The 22955-nt window shown below is 40.5% G+C and overlaps 1 protein-coding gene across 3 annotated transcripts; it reads left to right on the top strand.

Moving 5' to 3' along the window:
• The first annotated feature begins 1319 nt into the window (after positions 1-1319).
• On the top strand, positions 1320-21554 carry LOC103556200 (V-set and transmembrane domain-containing protein 1). Of its 3 annotated transcripts, XM_008528183.2 has the most exons (9): positions 1320-1511; positions 8763-8798; positions 8924-9208; positions 13092-13130; positions 16942-17034; positions 17139-17166; positions 17364-17401; positions 17494-17531; positions 19735-21554. In XM_008528183.2, exons 1-9 carry the CDS (start codon positions 1478-1480, stop codon positions 19852-19854), a joined length of 711 nt encoding a protein of 236 aa, XP_008526405.2. In that variant the 5' UTR covers positions 1320-1477; the 3' UTR covers positions 19855-21554. The 3 variants fall into 3 exon arrangements, with proteins under 3 accessions (XP_008526405.2, XP_008526406.2, XP_008526407.2); XM_008528184.2 differs by lacking the exon at positions 8763-8798 and having other exon boundaries at positions 1369-1511; XM_008528185.2 differs by lacking the exon at positions 8924-9208 and having other exon boundaries at positions 1369-1511.
• Positions 21555-22955: the final 1401 nt, after the last annotated feature.

Genomic DNA, 22955 nt, shown 5'->3' with positions numbered 1-22955 from the left:
CATGTGTAGGTATTATAACATGATGGCACCTGCACATGATTTCAGTGCCCTTGTGGTTAAAGGATAGAAGAATTGTAGGCTAGTTCTTGAAATGAGGCACAACTCTTGGCTGGGCCACAGCCCGATATGGGCCGAAAAAGGCACATAGTGAACACTATTGATTTTTGTATATCCACCTACTAATACCCCATGTATCCTGGGAAGATTATCTTGATTGGGACATTAACCAACTATCTGTCATCCACTCTCTGTGGCTAACTGGGACTGATCCAGCTTCCTAGTTCCTAGTGTGCTCATGTGCCCCAGAGAGGCACCCCACTGTAATCCATCACTCCGGCTACATCTGTCCATGTAGGAATGGACACATAAACCAAGCTCAAGCAATGTGAATCGGCTTCAGGAATTTTGTTGCAAGCGTCTGGAAAAAGCACACTATTTCTTCCTGGAGATACCGATGGGTATCCTCCCAGCACAGGAAGAGAACCTACTTGAGAACAAAGTCTACACAGTAGAAAGTGGCACCTAGACATGGAGAAAGACAGATCCCTAATGCCATAATTTGAGCATCTGGGCCCACCCATGCTTGAACTCAATACAACTCTAGTGTTTTCAGTTATGAGGGGCAATCATCAGTCAACAAAAGCCTCAACTAACTTAGGAAGCAATCAGTAGCTGGGAAGGAAAGATGAATGGATGTTGTAGTTTGAGAGAGGAATCTCCTCCCTTAATTCATCAATGTTTCTTCCTTAGCTCCTAGAAGATGAGATTACTCTCTTGCTACTTGGGAAGATAGTTGAGTGGAAGCTTTCCAATTTCCCTTAACCACTTTCTCCCCTGTAAAAGAAAGCACATTAAAAATCTGACTGTTTTGTGACCTATTTTTCAAGGTTTACTGGGGGACAAGTTTACTCAGTCTCAAAGGCAGAAACATCCATTTCTGTTTCCTTGTTGACCTACCCGCTCTCAGGGGCAATGAGTGTCCAGCTTTTACCAGAGATCCCTGTACTTTAGATGTTACTGTGTTCTTGCCCAGCCATTGTGTTGTGCCAATGCCAATTTTTTGGTTTTGATAATGTACTGTAGTTATATTACCATTGGGGGAAGTTGGTTCAGGGGTATGTGGGAACTCTGTACTATTTTTTGTGACTCTAAAACTATTTCAAAGTAGCTTTTTCAAAGAAAATGTCTTGGGCCAGACTTCAGATGAGATAGGATGGATCTCAGGGTGGTTGGAGCCAGAGCCACACACACCGGATTTGTGGGGAAGATGTCATCATTGATGACTTCTTGTTTCCTGAGTCGGTTGCAAGAAGGAAATTACACCAGGTCATGGTGAACCAAAGTGTCAGGACAAAACCTCACCTCACACATCTTGGGGACAAAGCAGGCAGGAGGGAGCTGCAATTGTCCCCGGCTCACTTCTTCCTCTGAACTGTAAAACTGAAGACGGGATCTTGGTCCTGGCAGAAGGGACGCTATGATCGTAGAATTTCTGTCCCTGTTTTGCCTCGGTGAGTCTCCAAGACTGGGACTGTGGCAGATGGGTTAGGATGGGTGAGAAAAATTCACGGTGGAGTGGGGGTGAACAGGGGAAACATGGAAAATACAGATATGATGGCTTTGTGTGTTGGATACATGCTAACTGTCAGAGTTTTGTGGGCTATGGTATCAACATGCCTCCCTTCTGCTGGCGCATAAGAGATGAGGAACCTGAAGTTCAGAGATGTGTAATAATACCCTCTGTTTACTCGGCTGAGAAATGCAGAGCTCAGATGGGATCTCCTCGTCTGTATCGTCTAAATACCCCAGTCTTGTCATGCATGTTCCATTGGCATATAAGGGGGCGGGGTCTACAGGGTGTGAAAAGCTGTGAGTTTGGGTATAAATGAAGAATATAGAAAAGTCCTATGCATGGGGATGACGGGTAAGAAGAAAATTTTCTGGCCAGCACTATCCTTAGCCTAATTTTTACCATCCTCAACTTGAACATCATGTAATCAAACAGACCTCAGCCTGTAAAAAGGAAGACCTGGATTATATTCTTGGCTCAGTCTCATAAGAGCTCCAGCGTTGACTCAGTTCCACCTCACTAAGCCCCCAGTTCCTCCTTCATGAGTGGGGGTTGTGGAGGACATCAGGACTCACCATCTGCCCCAGTTCCTTCCTCCTTCTTCTGGGTACAGCCATTCTCTTTGGGGTATGCACCTCTTCCACACACATTTGAGCTTTAGAGGTGGCTGTCGGTCACCATACCCCAAACCTCCAGCTTCAAGGGAGTATAAGCCAGGAAGTGAAGAGACTGACCTCATCCTTGCCGTAGTCATTTCTGAGGGCTGCGGTAAAAAATTACCACAAACTGGGATGCTTAAAACAACAGAAATCTATTCTCTCACCGTTCTGGAGGCCACAAATCCAAAATTAAGGTGCCAGCAGGATTGGTTCCTCCAGAGGTCTCTGACGGAGAGTCTGTTCCAAGCCTTTCTCCTCAATTCTAGGGGACAGTAGGCAATTCTTGGCGTTCCTTGGCTTGTAGATGCATCACTCCAGTCCATCACATCTTCACATGCCCATCTTCCCTCTGTGTGTTCTCTCTCCATGTCTCTTCTCCTCTTTATATAAGGACATCAGTCATATTGGATTAGATGCCCAGCCTACTCCACTGTGACCTCATGTTAACTTAACTAATTACATCTATGAAGATCAAATAATGCTATTTCCAAATAAGATCACATTCACAGGTACTGGGGGTTAGGACTTGAACAGATCTTTTGAAGGGGCACAAATCAACCCATAACACCTTCCTTCTGGCTATAATCACTTTCCAGGGATGGGTCTATGATGCAAGACAAGCCAGTCCAATTCTGTCAGGAATTTCTCAAATTGGCATTGAGATTTGAACTTCTTTCCTCTACAAGAGCAACTTTCCAAAGATGCAAGACTGTAGCAGCCCATGGTCCTGCTTCCAGGCTCTTGGTCCTATCCAGACAATATCCAGAGGGAGCTAGAGATGAGAGCTAAGAGAAAAGAGCCTAACAGAATCGAACCTCTGGATCAGGCTGTTCTGGACACCACATCCACCACTGTCCTTATTGAGGTTGCTTGCATGAACTAAAACAACTAATTATTCTTAGACTTAATCTTATTTTGGGTGGACTTATGATATTTGAATTTGTATGAATCTTTATTAGAGATGGTAAAAATACCCAGCTTACATAAAATTTTAAAAATGTATTGAGGTAAACTTCACATAAGATTAACAATTTTAAAGTACACAATTCAGAGGCATTTAGTACATTCACAATGTTGTGCAGCCATCACCACTACATAGTCCTAAAATGTTTTCATCCCCCCTAAAGGAAACGCTGTACCCACTAAGCAGTCACTCTCCATGCTCCCTTCCCCCATCCCCTGGAAACCACTCCTCTGCTTTCTGTCTCTCTAGATTTATCTATTCCGGATATGTCCTATGAATGAAATTGTATAATATGTGACCTTTTGTGTCTGACTTCTTTCCCTTAGCATAATGCTTTCAAGGTTCATCCCTGATGTAGCACTTATCAGTGCTATGTTCTTTTCCGTGGCTGAATAATATTCTACACAAAAATTTTAAGGTTTCTGATAAAGTATTCAAAGGATCTGTGAAATTGTAGGTATCCAGTTATTAGTAGTTCCAATCTTGACATCAAGTAGGGTTCTGCACCCAATTCTGATGTGGAGAGAGAGGGGCATTCCCACACCACCAAGCAATTGTCTGAGACAAACTGGGTATCTTACAGTTCAGCTCAATTCTGACAATATTTACCTGAAGATAGTGTCAGATCCCACAGGTTGAGGGCTCAGTCCCACCAGACTACTCTCCCTTCTAACACCAATCTCAAGCCCAGGTTGTCATCTGTGTTTCTGACCAACTGGCTACAGATGGAAGGTTCCACTGACCCCCTCCTTGGGTTTAATTAATTTGCTAGAGCAGTTCTCAGAACTCAGAGAAACATTTTACTTACCAGGTTATCAGTTTATCATAAAAGGGTATAACTCAGGGAACAGCCAAAAGGAAGCGATGCATAGGACAAGGTATGGGGGAAGGGCAAGGAGCTTCCACGCCCTCTCTGAATGTACCACTCTCCCCAAATCTCCACATGTTCACCAACCGAAAAGCCGTCCTTTTGGGTTTTTATGGAGGCTTCATTACATAGGCATAATTGATTAAATCATTGGCCGTTGGTAATTGAACTCAATTTCCAGCCGCTCTCGCCAGCTAGGATGAGGTGGTGGGACTGAAAGTTTACACCCGCTAATCACATGATTGGCTCCAATGTCAACCAGGCCCCATCCTTAGGTGCTTTCCAACAGTCAACTCATTAACATAGCAAAACACACCTTTACTGCTCTCATCTCTTAGGAATTTCCGAGGGTTTTAGGAGCTCTGTGCCAGGAATGGGGACTAACACCAAATATATATTTCTTATTACAAATCACAATATCACAGCAATTTTTATTGTCATCTTTTCTAGGGGAATGTGGTTTCTGTTCTCTCCCACTCCTCCCTATCTCAGTTGAAGGTAATAGCATCTAACCAGCATGGAGATTGTACACATCTCCATTTGATGCATGTAAAGACCTTACTAAATGTTAGATGTATGACAAGTGGCAGAGAAAAGCAAAGATGGTAGCTGCACCATAAATGATAGCTGTCTGTAAACGACCTGCTAAATAATGTGCGTGCAAATGGTGGATGTACGTAAAGAGTCTGCCAAATAATAGATACTGGATATCTGGTATTTTTTTCTTTTTACTTTTTCCAATTGAACTATTACTGCTACTGCAGAAAATTGGGGTGCTCTGCTTGACGTGCATAAACAAGTACAGCATCAGCCTTTGGGAAAAGAGATCAGCTTTATTCTGTGAGATCAATCTGCATGGAGAACAGGGGGCATGCACCCTCAGATCTGTCTCCCTGATTCGGGATTTGAGGTTAAATTTAAGAGGTTAGGGAGAACAGGCTGACATGGAGAGATGCTGGTGAGACACTTTTTAATTGGTGGGCTTCAAGCATTTATGATAAGGTTTTAAACATTTATGACAGGGTTCTAAACATTGATGATGAGATTCTAAACTTTTATAGTAGGGTTCTAAACATTTCTGATGAGGGAAGGAAGGAATTTTAACACCAGGTCTCCCTGACTGAGGGACTCCTTCCTTCTGATCAGAGTCCAGCTCTCAAGTTCTGGTCACGTCCACTCCTTGGGTTCTATGGGAAGGAGGATCTTTGGTTCCACGGTCATTTCAAGTCAAGATTTCTTCATTTGCGCATGCTCTGGCTACGTGACTTTGCAGATTTTCTGAAAGGCAATTCTTAGCCACTCTGCTGATAAGAGATGGGGTTAGTTGAACCGGTCCTGGAGGGCCTGCTGTTACATTATTCCCATACATTATGTTAGTTTCAGGTGTACAACATTTCAATGTTTATAAACGTTATGAAGCGATCACCACGATAAACCTAGATACCATCTGTCTCCCTATAAAATTGTTACAATATTATTGACTATATTTCCTATGCTGTATATCACATCTTTATGGCTTATTTATTTTATAACTGGCACCTCTAATCCCCTTCACCTATTTCACCCAACCCCCCACTCCTCTTCCATCTGGCAACCACCAGTTTGTTCTCTGTATCTATGAGTCTGTTTCTGCTTTGTTTTGTTTGTTTGTTTCATTTTTTAGATTCTACATATAAGTGAAATCAGACAGTATTTGTCTTTCTCTGTCTGATTATTTCACTTAGCATTATATGACCCTCTAGGTCCATCCATGTTGTAGCAAACAGCAATATTTCATTCTCTTTTATGGCTGAGTAATATTCCATTGTATATATACAGTATACCACAATCTTTTTATCCATTTGTCTACAGATGGACACTTAGGTTGCTTCCATAGCTTGACTTTTGTAAATAATGCTGCAATGAACACAGGGATGCAGATATCTGTTCAAATTAGTGTTTTCATTTTCTTCAGGTAAATATGCAGAAGTAGAATTGCTGGATCATGTAGTATTTCTATTTTTAATTTTTTGAGCAGCCTCCATACTGTTTTCCAAGGTGGCTGTACAAATTTACATTCCTACCAACAGTGTGTGAGAATTCCCTTTTCTCCACACCCTTACAACACTTATTATTTGTCTCTTTGGTAATAACCATTCTAGCAAGTGGGAGGTGATATTTCATTGTGGTTTTAATTTTCATTTCCCTGATGATTAGTGATGTTGAGCATCTTATCATGTGCCTATTGGCCATCCATATGTCTTCTTTGGAAATATGTCTGTTCGGATCCTCTGTCCACTTTTTAATCAGATTGTTTATTTTTTTGATATTGAGTTGTATGAGTTCTTTATATACTTTGGATATTGACCGCTTATTGGATATATGATTTGCAAATATCTTCTCTCATTCAGTAGATTGCCATTTCATTTTGCTGGTTTCCTTCACCGTGCAAATGCCTTTTAGTCTGATGTAGTTCCATTTGTTTATTTTTTCTTTTGTTTCCTGTGCTTGTTGAGACGTGATATTCAAAAAGATGCTGCTGCTAAGACTGGTGTCAAAGAGTGTACTGCTTCTCTCTTCTTCTAGGAGTTTTATGGTTTCAGGTCTTACATCCAAGTTTTTAATCCAATTTGAATTAATTTTTGTGTATGTTGTAAGATATTGGTCTACTTTCATTCTTTTGAGTATGGCTGTCCAGTTTTCCCAACACTATTTATTGAAGAGACATTCCTTTCTCCGTTGTGTGTTCTTGGCTCCTTTGTCGAAAATTAGCTATCCACAGATGTGTGGGTTTATTTCTGGCCTCTCAAATCTGTTCCATTGATCTGGGAGTCTGTTTTTGTGCCAGTACCATGCTGTTTTGGTTACTATAGCTTTGTAGTATATTTTGAATTCAAGGAGTGTGATGCCTCCAACTGTGTTTTCAGGGCTCATCTTTCCTGTGCAGAATCTAAGGGTCTGGATACCTGATGTGGAGCTGGAATCCCTTGCTCCTCAGGGAAAGGTTTCGTTCCTTTGAGATCACTCCCAATTGTGGATCACTGTGGCTGAGGGGTGGTTTTTTCTTGGTGAGCCCATGAGTCTGCCTCTGGACCCTTCTCAGTGCTGTCCTTTTACTATTTGTCGTGGAGGCTCTGTTCATCCAATTTTCAGGTCCTTTTCAGAGGGAATTATTCCAAATGTAGTTGTAGGTTGTTGTGTCCGGGGGAGGAGGTGAACTCAGGATCTTCCCATGTGGCCATCTTGACCTCTGCTTTGGTAGTTTTTTATTGTAATTATCTCCCGAAAAATGTGCTTCCTGATGTTGCCCATTCCTCCCTACCTGGGAATTCTAGTAATACTCCAAAAACTATCTATACACCTACCTTTATTCTTCACTTTTTCAAGTTATCCTGGATGACAATGGGTCTCTTCTCATTAATGACAGACTTCTCCATTGCAGCCAATTCTTTGTCTTAATCAAGTGTGGTCCCTTACTAAGAAAGGTGAATAAGTTCTGAGGATCAGCACAATGTACAGCATGGTGACTAGAGTTAATAATTCTGTATCGTACACTTGAAATATGCTAAGAGAGTAGATTTTCAGCATTCTCACACACAAAAAAGGTAACTATGTGAGGCGATGGATGTGTTAAACAGCTTGATTGCAATAATCATTTCACTATGTATATGTACATCAAATCATCACGTTGTACACTTTAAATATATTACAATTTTATTTGTCAAAAAATAGAACTGCTCCCCCAATTCTAACAGCCTATTCCCCCACAGGGTTTTGTGATGTAAAACGAGCTAAGGGCAACTGTGTGCTTATTTTTAAAAAAAGAAATAGGAATCACTATTTGAACAGAAGATTGACTGATCACAGAGCTGAGATGACAAGAGTCTGAGGGCAGGATTTGGGAAGGGACTGAAAAGAGACCATGAGACCTAAGACCCTTTGACCACTCAGAGGCCAATTCCTTACCTGTTCATCCCAACCATTCTCACCATCACTGCAGCCTCGGTCCATTGTCAAGCTCCCACCTCTTTCCTTCTCAGTGAAGCCTGGGGGTCTGTGCTGTGAGTTGATTCCTGAGTCAAATTTCTTGTGTCTAAAGAAATTCTAACTTCACTTATGAACAGACTCTGAGATCAGTGTCCCATTTCCCCCAGAAAATGAGGCTGGGGTCCCATATTTCCATCTATGGGATGATGTTCTCATCCCAGAAAGAAATATAGAGAACAAAGCACAGAAGATATAGGGGATAAAATATTTAAAGAGCAAAGCCACACGTGAGGAGAGCCTTTGAGACGAGAAAATGTCTTGAATTCTTTGTGAAGAGAATGACCTGGTCAGGGAGAGCAATTTCTCTCTGTTTCAATGAGGGAGGAAATACTCCCTCGACGCTCCACAGTAAAATAACCCTTGCATTATTTAAGTGATAAGAGTAAAAACTGCATTCGAGGAAAATATAGGTAAACATTCAACAATTGCTAGATGGCAAAAGAAGGACTAATCATGAAAGCAACGCAATAAATCAGAAAAGATTGCTGTTTTTTTCTACATAAACATGACTTCTGAAGGACACACAATGGGATGAAAATCAAAGGTAAAAAATAAACCCAGGGAAATAGCTAGAAGGATTAGGACAGATCTTTAACAAATTTGTCATGTGTTCTCTGCTGACTTGTACTCAAAGACAAGCACATCATTCATCTGTCATGAGGTTTTCTCTTCCAGGACTTTGTCTGGGCCATGAAGATGAGAAAAAGAATGGTGAGTTGTCTCCTACGTAAACTCTATTTGTTTCCGCATCCCAAGTTTCATGACCTATTCCCTTTAAACCATTGAATTCTAGGAGGGCGCGGTGAAGAGTCAGACTAACTCTGAATTCTTTCCAGAGAAGCTTCCTAAACCTTCCCTCATCGCCTTGCCCAGCTCAATGGTTGAACGCAGTAGTAACGTGACCCTGAAGTGCCAGTCTCGCATCCAGAATGTGACATTCATATTGGAGAAGTTGCAGGATTCTGGGTACAAGCGGGAGCAGAGATCAGCAGGACACCATGTTGAATTCCTCCTCACTGACCTGAAGCTTAAGGATGCTGGAACTTACTTTTGTTCCTACAAAACAATGGCCTCCCATGAGTGTTCAGAGAAGAGCGAACACCTGCAGCTGATGGTCACAGGTGAGAAGGGCAGACTCAGGTTTACTCTTTGATGTACATGTTTCTTTTCTTGTGACGAGATCTGACTGGGGAAGAAGGAATTCAGGAAACAAAAGGACAGACGCAACACTTTCAGTGTAGGGAACTGGGGAATAGAGACCGAGTGTGGGGATAAGGCTCTTATTGGGGATTCTGAGTAGATCTCAATGATGTAGATGTGGGAGAGTGTTTTAGAAGAGAGGCATTAATAGAAAATTTGACATACAGTAAGGCCAAAGATGGAGAGATGCTTGTCATTGAAAAGATAGTTTGTTACAGTTTCCAAGAAGAGGGGACATGCTGTGCCATGCAGGACCACACAGAGAAGCACCAGGGTCGGTCAGGAAGCAGAAGGCAGGGGGCAAGAACTGTGGGCAAGAGCCTTTATTGTGGTTTCTGTGAGAAGAAAGAGGCTTAAGATTGGCTCTTGGCTATAGAGGCTGTCCCTGGTTGTCCAGGACATGACCCTGGAGTGATTAGGCCAGGGGAATAGTGGCCCTGAGTGTGAGAGCCCAGTGAAGGAGGTGGTTGGGAGTGTGGGCTCTGGATGGGTTGGTCTGCATTTGAAAGGTGTGCTCCAGGGAGAATTATTTCCCATCTCTGGGAATTGGATAACCCCGGAAGGGGAATCCCTTCAAGCTCAGCAAAGTTCCAAGATATCAAAGCATCAAATGCAGAAAATAAAAGACAGGGTTAATACAGAGAGGTGGGTGAGAACTTCCCCAGGTGCAGTGGAATACTAGAAGCTCTCTGCCCTTCCCTTTATCCTTAGTGCCTTTTCCTCTTCAGGATCAGTCTGAAAACCTTCCCTCTCAGTCAACGTAGAGGCTGAGATGACTCCAGTTTGCAGTATCACACTCTGATGTCTGATTCCACACAATGGAACTGAATGCATCATTATTGCTCTGCTGAAAATGGGGATCCCAGAACCGTTACAAGTCAAGAACATAGGAAGAAACCAAACTGAGCATCATGGCAGCATAAGACATCCCTTGTTTTTGTCCTCCACTCCAGCAACAAAAATTCGGCATCCATCCACGAACAAAAGTGCCTCTTTGGGAGTTGTGGGATCCAGCACCATACACCAAGGCAACTAAGAGTCTTGCCCAGCTGTGCACTGGGTAATGGGCAACAGACGTCGGCTGTGGAACCTGTAGGAGACCGTAAACCAGTTCTGGCCTCTCTTGGCTGTGGTCCACGAGCATCTGGAGAACACGGACTTGGGTAATCACCTATGGATGAGAAAGCCTTTGTGGAAGTCTACAAACCAAGACTGGATCAGGAAGAAATAGAAAATCTGACCAGATCAATGATGGACAAGGAGATCAAATCAGTAATCAAAAACCTCCCAAGAAAGAAAAGCCCAAGACTAGATGATTTCACTGGTGAATTCTACCAAATGTTTCAAGAAGAAATAAATCCAATCCTTCTCAAATTCTTCCAAAAAACTGATGAGGAGGGAACACTCCCATACTCATCTTACAAGGCCAGTACTACCCTGACACCAAGCCCAGATAAGGATACTAAAAGGAAAGAAAACTACAGCCAATATCCTGATGAAAATAGATGCAAAAATCCTCAACAAAATGTTAGCAAGCCAAATTCAACGATACCTTAAAAGAATCATACAACATGATCAACTCAGATTTATCTTTGGGATGAAAGTATGGTTCAATATACACAAATCAAAAAATATGATACATCATATCAATAGAATGAAAAATAAAAATCGTGTGATTATCTCAACAGATGCAGAAAAAGCATTTGATGAAATACAACATCCTTTCAAGATAAAGACTCTTAACAAATTGGGTAAAGAGGGAACATACCTTAACACAACAAAGGCCATATACAACAAGCCCAATGTTATAATCATACTTGATGGTGAATAGCTAAAAGTTTTTCCTCTAAGATCAGGAAGAAGACAAGGATACCCACTCTCCACCACTCCTAATAAACATAATACCGGAATTCCTAATCAAAGCAGTCAGGCAGGACAAAGAAATACAAGCCATCCAAATTGGAAAGAAAGAAGTAAAGCTGCCTTTGCAGATGATATGACCTTATATATAAAAAAATCCTCAAGACTCGACCAAAAATCTGTGAGAACTAACCAACAAATTCAGTAAAGTTGCAGGATATAAAATCAACAGATAAAAATCAGTTCTGTTTCTATATACTAACAACAAAATGTCTGAAAAAGAAATCAAGAAAACAATCCCATTCACAATATCATCATAAACAACGAAATACTTAGGAATAAAGTTAACCAGGGGAGTGAAAGATCTATGTGTCGAAAACTACAGGACTGATTAAAGACGTTGAAGCAGACACAAATAATGGAAAGATATCTCATGTTCGTGGATCAGAACAATTAATATTGCTAAAATGTCCATATTACCCAAAGCCATCTATAGATTCAGTGCAGTCTCTATCAAAATTCCCATGGCATTTTTGCAGAAAGAGAATAAACAACCCTAAAATATTTATGGAACCACAAAAGATCCTGACTACCCAAAACAATACTGAGAAAGAAGAAAAAAGCTGAAGACATCACATTGCATGATTTCAAAATATACTACAAAGCTATAGTAATCAAAACAGTATGGGGCTGGCCCAGTGGTACAGTGGTTAAGTTTGCACGTTCCACTTCAGTGGCCCGGGGTTTGCCTGTTCAGATACCAGGTGCTGACCTATACACGGCTTGTCAAGCCATGCTGTGGTAGGCGTCCCACATATAAAACAGAGGAAGATGGGCACTGATGTTAGCTCAGGGCCAGTCTTCCTCAGCACAAAAGAGGAGGATTGGGGCTGGCCCCGCGGCCGAGTGGTTAAGTTCACGTGCTCTGCTGCAGGCGGCCCAGTGTTTCATTGGTTCGAATCCTGGGCACGGACATGGCACTGCTCATCAAACCACGCTGAGGCAGCGTCCCACATGCCACGACTAGAAGGACCCGCAACGAAGAATATACAACTATGTACTGGGGGGGCTTTGGGGAGAAAAAGGAAAAAAATAAAATCTTAGAAAAAAGAGGAGGATTGGTAGCAGATGTTAGCTCAGGGGGCTGATCAGGCATCGAGCTCAGGGGGCTAATCTTCCTCAAAAAAAAAAAAAAACAGCATGATACTGGCATAAAAATAGACACATCGACCAATGAAACAGAATTAAGAGCCCAGAAATAAACCCAAGTATACATGGTCAACTAATATTTGACAAGGGAGCCAAGAATACTCAATGGGAAAGGATGATCTCTTTAACAAATGGTGCTGGGAAAACTGGATATTCAAATGCAGAAAAATGAAATTGGACCTCTATCTTACACCACTCACAAAAAATAACTCAAAGTGGATTAAAGACTTAAACATAAGACCCAAATCCATAAAACTTCTAGAAGAAAACAGCGAAAAATCTCCTTGATATTGGTCTTGACAACGACTTTTTGGATATGACACCAAAAGCACAAGAAACAAAAGGAAAAATAAATAAATGGGACAATATCAAACTAAGAGACTTTTTCACAGCAAAGGAAACAAGCTACAAAATACAAAGGCAACCTACCAAATGAGAGAAAATATTCCTGAGATAGGGAAGATTGGCAAGGAATAGGATTGGAAGGGGAGAAATTAATGGTGTCATTCATAAATATTTTTACTAAAAATAACATCAAACTCCAGGAGTACTAAGAAGAGTAATCCAATGCTGGCCCTAGTTTGGGGACACAGCGAGCATCTAGAGAATGGAAAATACCTTCTCTTCTCTGCTTCTCAAAGAGGGCATAGGGTCCCTAAGTAGAGCATGAGCACTTATGTCCCCAAAGTTTCCATATAATCATTGTGATTCCTTCTTTTGCATTCTGTTTTGTAGATTACCACGATGGACGTGTAGCTCCTTCAATAAAAACAGGTAAAATAATTAGAGAGGAGTTGTTTTTTCAATTACATCCACCTCATGGGGCAGGGATCCTCTTCATTTAAGAGGCACAAGAAGAATCTTAATGCCCACTTTCTCAATGCTATTGGAGGAACGACTTCCTTTTGGAGGGAGACGACCTCCAAGCCACTCCTGGGTTCTGAAAAAGCTAATGAGTAAAACAGCACAGGGAGCATCGTCTGCCATTTCATGTAACGAAAAACTGCAGTAGAGTTTCGTGAAGAATGGAGGTGAGTTTGTGTGACTGGTTTGGGGAGCAAGACTGAGACCCGTGGAGTCCAGGTTCTTTGGGAATATGTTGCTAAGAGTTTAAAGTTCTCAAAAATAGATGAATATTAAATTCTTTTTCTTTGATGTTGCTTTTCCATGAAGAATTGACTAAGATTTTGTCCTCAGAGATTCTCATAAAAGTTAGAGCTTTCAGCACCTTTAGACTGAAACAGGAGCTCATCTGGACTTTAATGGCCAAGCATACAAATTGGCAGCAAGATGCTTAATCATCCTTTCTTTCAGCAACTCATGACTTCCCTGTAATCTACTCCAAAGAGCCAAAATTGTTCAAGGTTGTCATTAGAATCTATGTTGGTATAATCCGGTTTTTTTTAAAAAGGTATCCTCCAAAATGTCCTTGCAAATAAGTAATAGGCTTTGAAAATGTTTCATTCAGTATTAGCAGGCTTGGGAAATGATTTCTACTCCAGTTATGAGCATAGTTCATACTAGGAATGTTTTCTTGGGGAGATCTGAGATCTGATAGGGTGAAGGAGCATGGGAGTATCAGAAATGAAGTGGGAAATGTAGTGATGTAGGAGAGAGACATACATATAATTGACAAATATCCTATTCTGGACATTTCCTATAAATGGATTCACACAATATAGGCTCTTTTTTGAGACTGGCTTTTTTCACTTAGCGTGATCTTTTCAAGGTTCATCCATGTTTTAATGTGTATCAGCACTTCATTTCTTTTCATGGCTAACAAATATCCCACCGTGTGGATAGACCACACTGTGTTTGTCCATTCTTCAGTTGATGAACATTGGGGTCGTTTGTACCTTTTGGCTATTGCAAGTCATGCTGCTATGAACATGGGTGTGCAAGTATCTCAGTTCCTGCTTTCAATTCTCTTGGGTATCTACCTAGAAGCAGAATAGCTGAGAATATGGTGACTGCATGTTTAACTTTTTGGGGAAATGCCAAATTGTCTTCCAATGTGGTTGTACCGTTTTGTAGTCCCACCAGTAATAAAAATGGCTTCCAATATCTGCACACCCTTGCCTACACTTTTTCCTTTTATTTTATTACAGCCATCCTAGGGGATGTGTATATAATTTCTTAAGATGTACTTTCTGAGTTCAGATTTATATCACAACAATTCTAAACAGAATAAAATATTTTTAAGCACAGATATGCTGTCCCCAGCCTCACAGCTACCAGAAAAGGACCCTCTGCTCCAATACTGTGCAGAGACTGACGATGAATTTCATCACCTAACTTTGACACAAGGCCAGGCTTTCTTTCTGGTGCCTGTGACTTCATTTATGTCCCATGTCAAGCTGTATCCCATTGCTCAGTCAGATTCCTTCAGATCAATATCATAGACCCTTTGTAATTTACTATGACAATTTGTAAACAGTGATATGAAATTTGACCAGGATATGTGGACATCTCAGGGTGAACCCAGATAGGCAGGTTGTGGGGCCCTGTGAAGAGCACAATTTTGTAATAATTTACTTCTCATTTCTGGGGAATTTCTGCATGAGAGAAACCGCAGGTTGGGCAAAGAGAGAGTTGAAAGGATAAGGAAGGCTGACGTTTCTCTTCTTCCATGGAAGGCCCCTCATGGTCCAGGAACAACCTTCCTGCCCTGCTTTCATACGTCCGTGGAGATGCACCGATATCATTGGTGCTTTTGAGGGTCTCTTGGATTCAGTGCCACCAGAAGCAGACTCTTAAATAAGTATTAGTGTGACAGTGACATCTTAGGAGAGTGGGGAAGAAGGGTTAGGAGGAAAAGAGACCAAACAAAGGTGGGATATTCAGGTCCCTCAGCTGGTATCTTTTGCTCAACCCTGCAGGAAAGTACAAGAGATGGAGAAAGTCACCAATATAGGAAGCCATAGCTAGGGCATCCATTTTCCCACGAATGGCAGTCATTGGTAAAGGGGTGCCCTTGGGGCACGTAATCCCAAGGGATTTCAGATCCTTTCAGGCAGTCCCCTGGCAGAGATGCAAGTGTTCACGTTGGAAAGGGAAAGAAGCCATCATCTGGAGCGTGTAAAAATGGCAGAGGGATCTGGGGAACACGGAGGGAGGAGCATGACAGCATCTGCCACAGGGGGAGATGGTGTGGGTGGAATATTGGGTGAGAAAATAATCATTATCGCTGCAGGATAATGAATCCTACACAGTGAGTCAGATTCCAGACTGAGCTCTTTAAAGCCAGTATCTTTCCTCATTACCTGTCTCTTCAAGTTAGGTATTACTACCATCTTCCTCCCTCCTTTTCCCCCCAGCTTTATTGAGGGATAATTGACAAATGACAAGATATTTAAAGTGTACAATGTGATGATTTGATATACATGTACATTGTGAAAGGATCCCCGTATTGAGTTGATTAACATATCCCTTACTTCACCTATTTATCCTGTTTTTTTTTTTTCCTGTGGTGAGTATGCTTAAGATCTACTCTCTTAAGTTTCAAATTAATTTCAAACTGAAATTGCAAATTTCAGTTATACAAAACTGTGGTATCAACTATAGTCACCTTGTTACACATGAGATCCCCAGACCATATTCATCTTATAAGTGGAAGTGAAAGTTTGTAACCTTTGACCAACATCTCCCCACTTCCTCCACCCCCAGCCCCTGGCAACCACCATTCTACTTTCTGTTTCCATGAGTTCGATTTTTTTTTTTTTTTAGATTACACCTATAAGTGAAATCATGCAGTATTTGTCTTTCTCTATCTGGCTTGTCTCACTTAGCATAATGCCCTGCAGGTTCATGCATGTTGTCAAAAATGGCAGGATTTCCACCTTTTTATGGCTGAATAATATTCCACCATACACACTACATAGAAAATTATTCTTGAACTTGGTGAGAGTTTGGACTTTCATTCCTCCGTGGTTGGACTTGTTGCCTCTGTAGCATTACAGTTCGTTGGGGAAATGTGTTTCTCGCCAGATTATAAATTCCCTGGAATACCATCTCTCTCGTATTTCCATACCCAGTGGCCAGCACAGAGCTGCCCTGACTTTGTGCCTGACTGGCCTAAAAGGCTAGACATATCAGGATCCACAGCCCATCCCGTCCGTCTGACTTTGGGCAATTCTTTACTTCCTCATACTTTGTTTACGTTTGAATGAAATGGGAACAGTAAACCTATCTCTTGCGCGTATCGTCAAGATGAGGAAGAACATATATGAAGCACCTAGCACAGAGTGGCTCACAACAGATGATCAGTATTATTGCTATGGGTGAAACATCGATTGGGAACTTTCCACGTGTGAAGCCCTGTGCTAACCCTCTCTATAGTTACTGACTCGTTTCATCTCCCTGCCATCCAAGTGGAGTATCTACTGTTGTTATCCTCACTTTGAACGGGGAAATGAAAGCTCAGAGAGACTAAGCAAATTCCCTAAAGCAATCGGAAGTGCCAGTTTGAAGCGGCAGCTCCAAGTTTTGAAGCCAGGTGGTCTGACTCCTCGTAGCTGCTCTGCTTAACTCTATCAGTGTGTATCAGGAGCCAAACCGACTCTCTGACCTGCTTCTCTCTCTCCAGACACCAGCATCATCATTCTCACCACCTTCAGCCTTCTCTCCATCTTTCTCCTCTTCATCTCAGTCCTCTTCATCTACAGATGCACTAGGCATGGTGAGTTCAGAGAAGCACCTGTTAAAAATGGTGGGGAAGGGGAGTAAAGGGAAGGATTTTCTCCTTAGATAAATTCCTCCCTGGGTTTTTTTTTTTTTTAATAGGTTCATCAAATGAAGAACCTACCAAGAGGTAAACATACCTAACATATCTCGTGTCCCCCTTAACTTGCACTCCGCTCTTCAGGGACCCCACGTGCACGTCAATGATTCCCATGCCCAGCACCACCTCTCGGCCTGAGCTGTGATCTTCTTCCTCCATCCTCTCCAAAGCCCTTATCCTCTCCCCCAGATCTTCAGATCCCATACTTTGAGGTGTTTCTCTTGCAGGACCAGCCATCCCAAATTTTCCGAACAGGAGGCTACAGGTAAGTGACAAGAGAAGAAACCAGAAGAGATGGGATAGAAAGACTGTGTGACTCCTGCAATCTGAGAACTGAATCTTTTTTCTCTCACTCAGATGCAGATTTATCCAAGATGGAAAGGATATCTATCTTGGTGAGTTCTCCCCTTTGGGATTCCCCAAGAGCTCACGGACTATCACAGGCTACTCACGTCTGCCTCCTGGTTTAGCCCACACTGTGCTCTGGTCATAAGGATGCTCCCAACTCACACAACTGACAGGAGGCCAATTGACTGCATGTTTAAAAACAAGTGCTTTGAGTGAACTTGTAAAAACGAGTAGAATGGTGGTAACCAGGGTCTGGCGGGTGGGGGAATTTGGGAGATGTTAAGGGTACAGATTTGCAACTAGTAGATAAATAAGTGCTGGATACCTAATGCACAGCATAGTGATTATAGTCAACAATACTGTACTATAAAACTTCAAAGTTGCTAAGAGACTAGATCTTAATTGTTCTCACTGCAAAAAAAGAAAGGATAATTATGTAACTGTGATAGAGGCCTTAGCTAAAGCTATGATGGTAATCACATTGCAATATATAAATGTATCAAATCAATATTTTGTACACCTTAAACTTACACAGTTCTTAAATGTTACATGTCAATTGTATCTTAATAATAAAAAACAAACAAACAAGCCATGTGCTTTGAATTCCAAAGTAGCTGGATTCCAGCTCCCAGTGCCCATTATTTATCACCAGTGTGCTCTGAGACAAATCATGAAATTCCCACTAATCTGTACCCTTCATTTCTTTCCATATCTAATGGGAATCAACATCTCCATTGGAACAGCTTGGGTGCATCTGGCAATGTCATAAACATAAAGAGTTTATTGGAGTTTCAAGCAAATTTTAAATGTCAGGTGGATGGTATGAGAGCATCAAATAACAAATGTTAATCAATTTACATCAATCAATTTTTCCATTTAAAATACTGTTTATTTGTGATTTAACATTGTATCTAAGAGCAATATCAGATAACATTCATACATTTTTCCATACGACACAGAGGTTCATTGGCTCATTCTTTTTTTTTTTAATAATAAATTTTTTTATTGCTTTTTCACCCTAAATCCCCCAAGTACATAGTTGTATATATGTGGTTTTTTTTTAGTTGTGGGTCCTTCTAGTTGTGGCATGTGGGATGCCACCTCAACATGGCCTGATGAGTGGCACCATGTCCATGCCCAGAATCCGAACTGGCGAAACCCTGGGCTGCCCAAGCAGATCCGCAAACTTAACCACTTGGCCACGGGGCCAGCCCCGTTGGCTCATTCCTTATGCCAAAGCAAGTAAATAGAGGCATTACCAAAAGGTGCAAATAGTTCACTGTTGCATTTAAAAAATATGTATGCATATTGCATTCATTTAGACATAGATATTTTTTAAAGATATGAAAAAGCATAGTTCACAGATTCACAAATTAAGCAACAATTAACAAATCTTGTCTATTTTAAATGTTGGATTAATGGCATTGATTAGCAAATTGTTGATAATAATGAGTATAATAATATAATATTATGACGTGGTACCTCCATACAATGCAATACTATTTAGCAGTAAAAAAGGGAAGAAATTACCTATACATGTGATAAATGGATATACTTCAAAAACGTTTTGCTCAGTGAAAAAAGCTGCATACAAAAGACTATATATAGTATTGTTCCATTTATATAAAATCTCCAAAAAAAAAAAAAAAAAGCCAGGATGGGGATTAGGGGAGCGGAGCATAAGGTTTAGGCACCAACAGGAATAAGGGAATTTTTGCTCTAAAACTATATTATCGTGATGGCTGCATCATTCTAAAAATCTCACTAAAAGTCATCAAATTTTACACTTATAATAAGGGAGTTTTATGATGTACAAATTATATCTCAATAAAATTGTTTAAAAATAATATATTACATAACCAGTAGGTATTCTCATAGGATGGTAGTTCTCATTTCAAAACCATACATTTGCACTGATCTTCATACACGTCAGTTATTATTGATTGTTAGTTTTGTTTTATTAATTTGAGAGTCAAAGCCCTCATCCTCTCAGAAACACGGCCGTTCTAGGATGGCTCAGTCCAACAGAACTTTCTATGAGGGTGGAAATGTTCTATAGCTGCGTTGTCCAACACAACAGCCACCGGCCACATGTGGCGGCTGCAGATTTAAAGTGTGTCTGGTGCAACTGAGGATCTGAATTTTAAACTAAATTAAATTTTAATTCATTTAAATTTAAATAGCCATATGTGACTCATGGCTACCATATTGGACAGCTAAGCTCTAAATGCCCACCTCTTTTCCCCAAAGACCGAAGAACCTCAGGAAGTGACCTGTGCTGAGCTAAACACCAAAGTGCCATCTGAGGCAGCGTCTGTCCCCGCCGAGGAGCCCGCAGGATCTTGTGAATGCGCAACGCCGAAGGCGTAGAAGGGGGGTAGCAGGAGCCACTGCAGGAAGAGCTTCTTCCCTAGGAAGGAGAGTTTGGACGAAGACAGCTGAGATGACTGGACATTTGGAAATCCAGGTCATGCTGTGTTCTTGGCTCCTAATCCATAATCGTAAAATTAAGTTTCTCTCTTTTTGCTTCCACACCTCTCAAAAATTACTGGATGGGTTTCCCAGAATTTGGGGTTTGACTTTAGTATGGTTTGACTCAAAACACAGGCTAAGAATACGTCCTGTGGGCTGGTGGTACTCATAATACTCACTTAGGGAGTTCTGGACGACACCACGTAAGTAGAAAATGATTTCCCAGAGAAGCCCATGTGATTGCTGTCGGGTGAGGCATCCTATAGACACAGTGATTTTTGAAGAGGAGCACAAAATATAAGACATTCAGTTGTGAACTAACAAAAGCATCCTTACGTAGCATTCACCCAGGTAAACAGCTAGATGTATTTAGTTCATGATTCTCTTGTGCTGTGCCGGGCAGCCATCTGGACCCGAGTCAAGCCCAGTTTTCTCTCTGACATAAATGAGTTTCCTTAGTGCCATCATATTTCTGTTTAGATTATTATTTTTATTATTAAAATCAAAATATGCAGTGAAGTTAGAGTTACAAAATATATGTAGATTTTGACACTTGGTGCCCATAGCTTAACTAATTTACGTTAATACATCATTGTAAGGATTTTTCTGAGTGTGGTCTTTTTTCTGTGACAGAGGCACCAAATGATCACTTATGCACACCACCAATATACGAGCTTTGCTTCCAAAGTTATAACGCTCAATCAGGTTTGAAAGCTATTTTTTAATATATGAATAAATGAAAGCGTAAAGATTTGGAATGTATATATAAATATCCTCAAATCATAAGTATATGCTGGATAACTTTTCTCTTTTTAATTATGAAATAATTTGATCATAAAGGAAAACACCAAATAATATAAATGGAAATGTGCACACTGACCTTGTTTTCTAGACATCAACATTTTGCTGTGTTTTTATTTCTGCCCTCCCAATCTGTTCTCCTTTCTCCCTCCCCTAGAGGTAAACATTATCCGAGGTAGTGTATATTATGCTTATGTATGTTTCCATAGTTTCACTATATAGGCATCTATTGACGGTCAATATATAGTGTTATTAAAGTATATATATTTGGAATTATATTATATATTACAATTCTGTGGCTTTTTAAATTGCCCTAAACATTATGCTTTTTGAAATTCATCCAGGTGGTTTTTGTGGGTCTAGCTCATTGTTTACTGCAGAGAATTCAGTTATTAACCACATTGTGGAATACTATTCAGCCATAAAATGGAATGAAGCACTGTCACATGCCACAACATGGATGAACCTTGAAAACATGATGTTCAGTGCAAGAAGACAGGCACAAAAAGCCACAGAATGTAGGATTCCATTTATATGGAATATCCAGAACGGACAAATCTTTCGAGACAGATTGCAGATTAATGGTTTCCAGGCGGCCTGGGGAGGGGAGAACGAGGAGTGGCTGCACATAAGTATGAGTTTCTTTTTGGAGTGTTGAAAATGTTGTAGAATTAGATTATGGTGATGGTGGTACAACCTTGAGAATATACTACAAAAAACTGAATTGTGCACTTCAGAAGCATAGATTTTATGCTATGTGAATTCCATCTCAATATAAAATAAATTTTTAAAAAGAACTTGGTTGTCTGCACAAACCATGGTTTCTCTTTATTCTTTCCTTGCCTCTAGATGTTTGGGTTTTCTCCAGTGTTGCGCCATTAGCAAAATGCTGCAATAAACATCCTGTGTCTGCCTGCTTGTTCACCTGTGTGATCTCTCTGGGGCATATATTTAGAAGTAAAACCTGTCTTCTGTGAGGTCCACATCTTTAATCCCACTCGGAGAGGCAGACTGATAACTAAGGTGCTTTCATCTATTTATACTTCCATGGATAAACGTATGTGTTTCCAATTCCCCACATCCTTGCCAATTCACAAATATATCAAACTTTATAATTTTTACTTATTAAAGTATGTGAACTCATAACCCATTTTAAAGATAACCTATATAGAGATAACCTATATAAAGATAAAGATATAAATATATCATAACCTATATAAAGATATCTCATTGTTGCATTAATTTGCATTGTCCTGATTAGGAGTGAGGTTTATTGACTATTTGGGGTACCTCTTCTTGAATTGGATGATGAATTGATCATGGATGAATAGAATTGATGGTTTCTATTCACTGTTCACTTCTCTGTCAAATTTCTGTCTTTTCCTTACTGATTTGGAGGGTATATTTATACAGTAGGCACACCTTTCTCTTGTAAGCTACATGTTGCAAATATCTCCTGTGTGTCTATGACTCGTATTTTCATTCTTTTTGTATCTTTTAATGTGAGCTACTCAAAGTGATTCATCTTTTAACTTATATTTGAAGGTATATTTTTTTGTGCCTTGATGAGCTTAACATGAGAAATATACTCTCCGATATGTTCTTCTAAATTCAAAATTTTTTAAATTAATTTTTGTCTAAGGTGTGAGGTGGAGATCTAATATTTCCATTTGGATAATCAATTGTCCCAGTACCCTTTATTGAAAGGCCTGTTCTTTTTCATTCAAACTGGGTCTCCAGTTTGATGCAATAGGATCACATCTATTCCACCTACACTGCCTTCCATTATTAGAGTAGTTCAGACTCTTGGATGGAAATGCCAAAAGGAAAAGTGTAACATGAAGAAACTTAAAAACAATAAAGGAGGAAGGAAGGAAGGAATTGAGTCATGTAACCAAATGAAGGAAAAGACAGAGCTAGAGATATCTTCAGACAACCATATCTGTATACTTAAATATCATTTAGGCTCTTCCTCTCTATGTCTTTAATCTTTATTTTTATTTCTGTGTGATCAATATTATTCAGACCAGCTGTCCCTGTGAATCTGGAACTGATGGGGACAATTCTAGACATACAGCCTGCCTTGCAGAATTTTAGCCAAAAATGTAAAAGAGGCTTTTACTTACTGGATCAATTTAGAAAAAGATATTATTGGCTACCTTTGGAAGATGGTAGATGCTAGAAAGCCAACTCACAGT

This window comes from Equus przewalskii, chromosome 9 (genome assembly GCF_037783145.1).
Source record: "Equus przewalskii isolate Varuska chromosome 9, EquPr2, whole genome shotgun sequence".
Taxonomy (NCBI): domain Eukaryota; kingdom Metazoa; phylum Chordata; class Mammalia; order Perissodactyla; family Equidae; genus Equus; species Equus przewalskii.
Note: the sequence above shows the minus strand (reverse complement) of the source record. Positions and strands in the feature narration are given on the sequence as shown.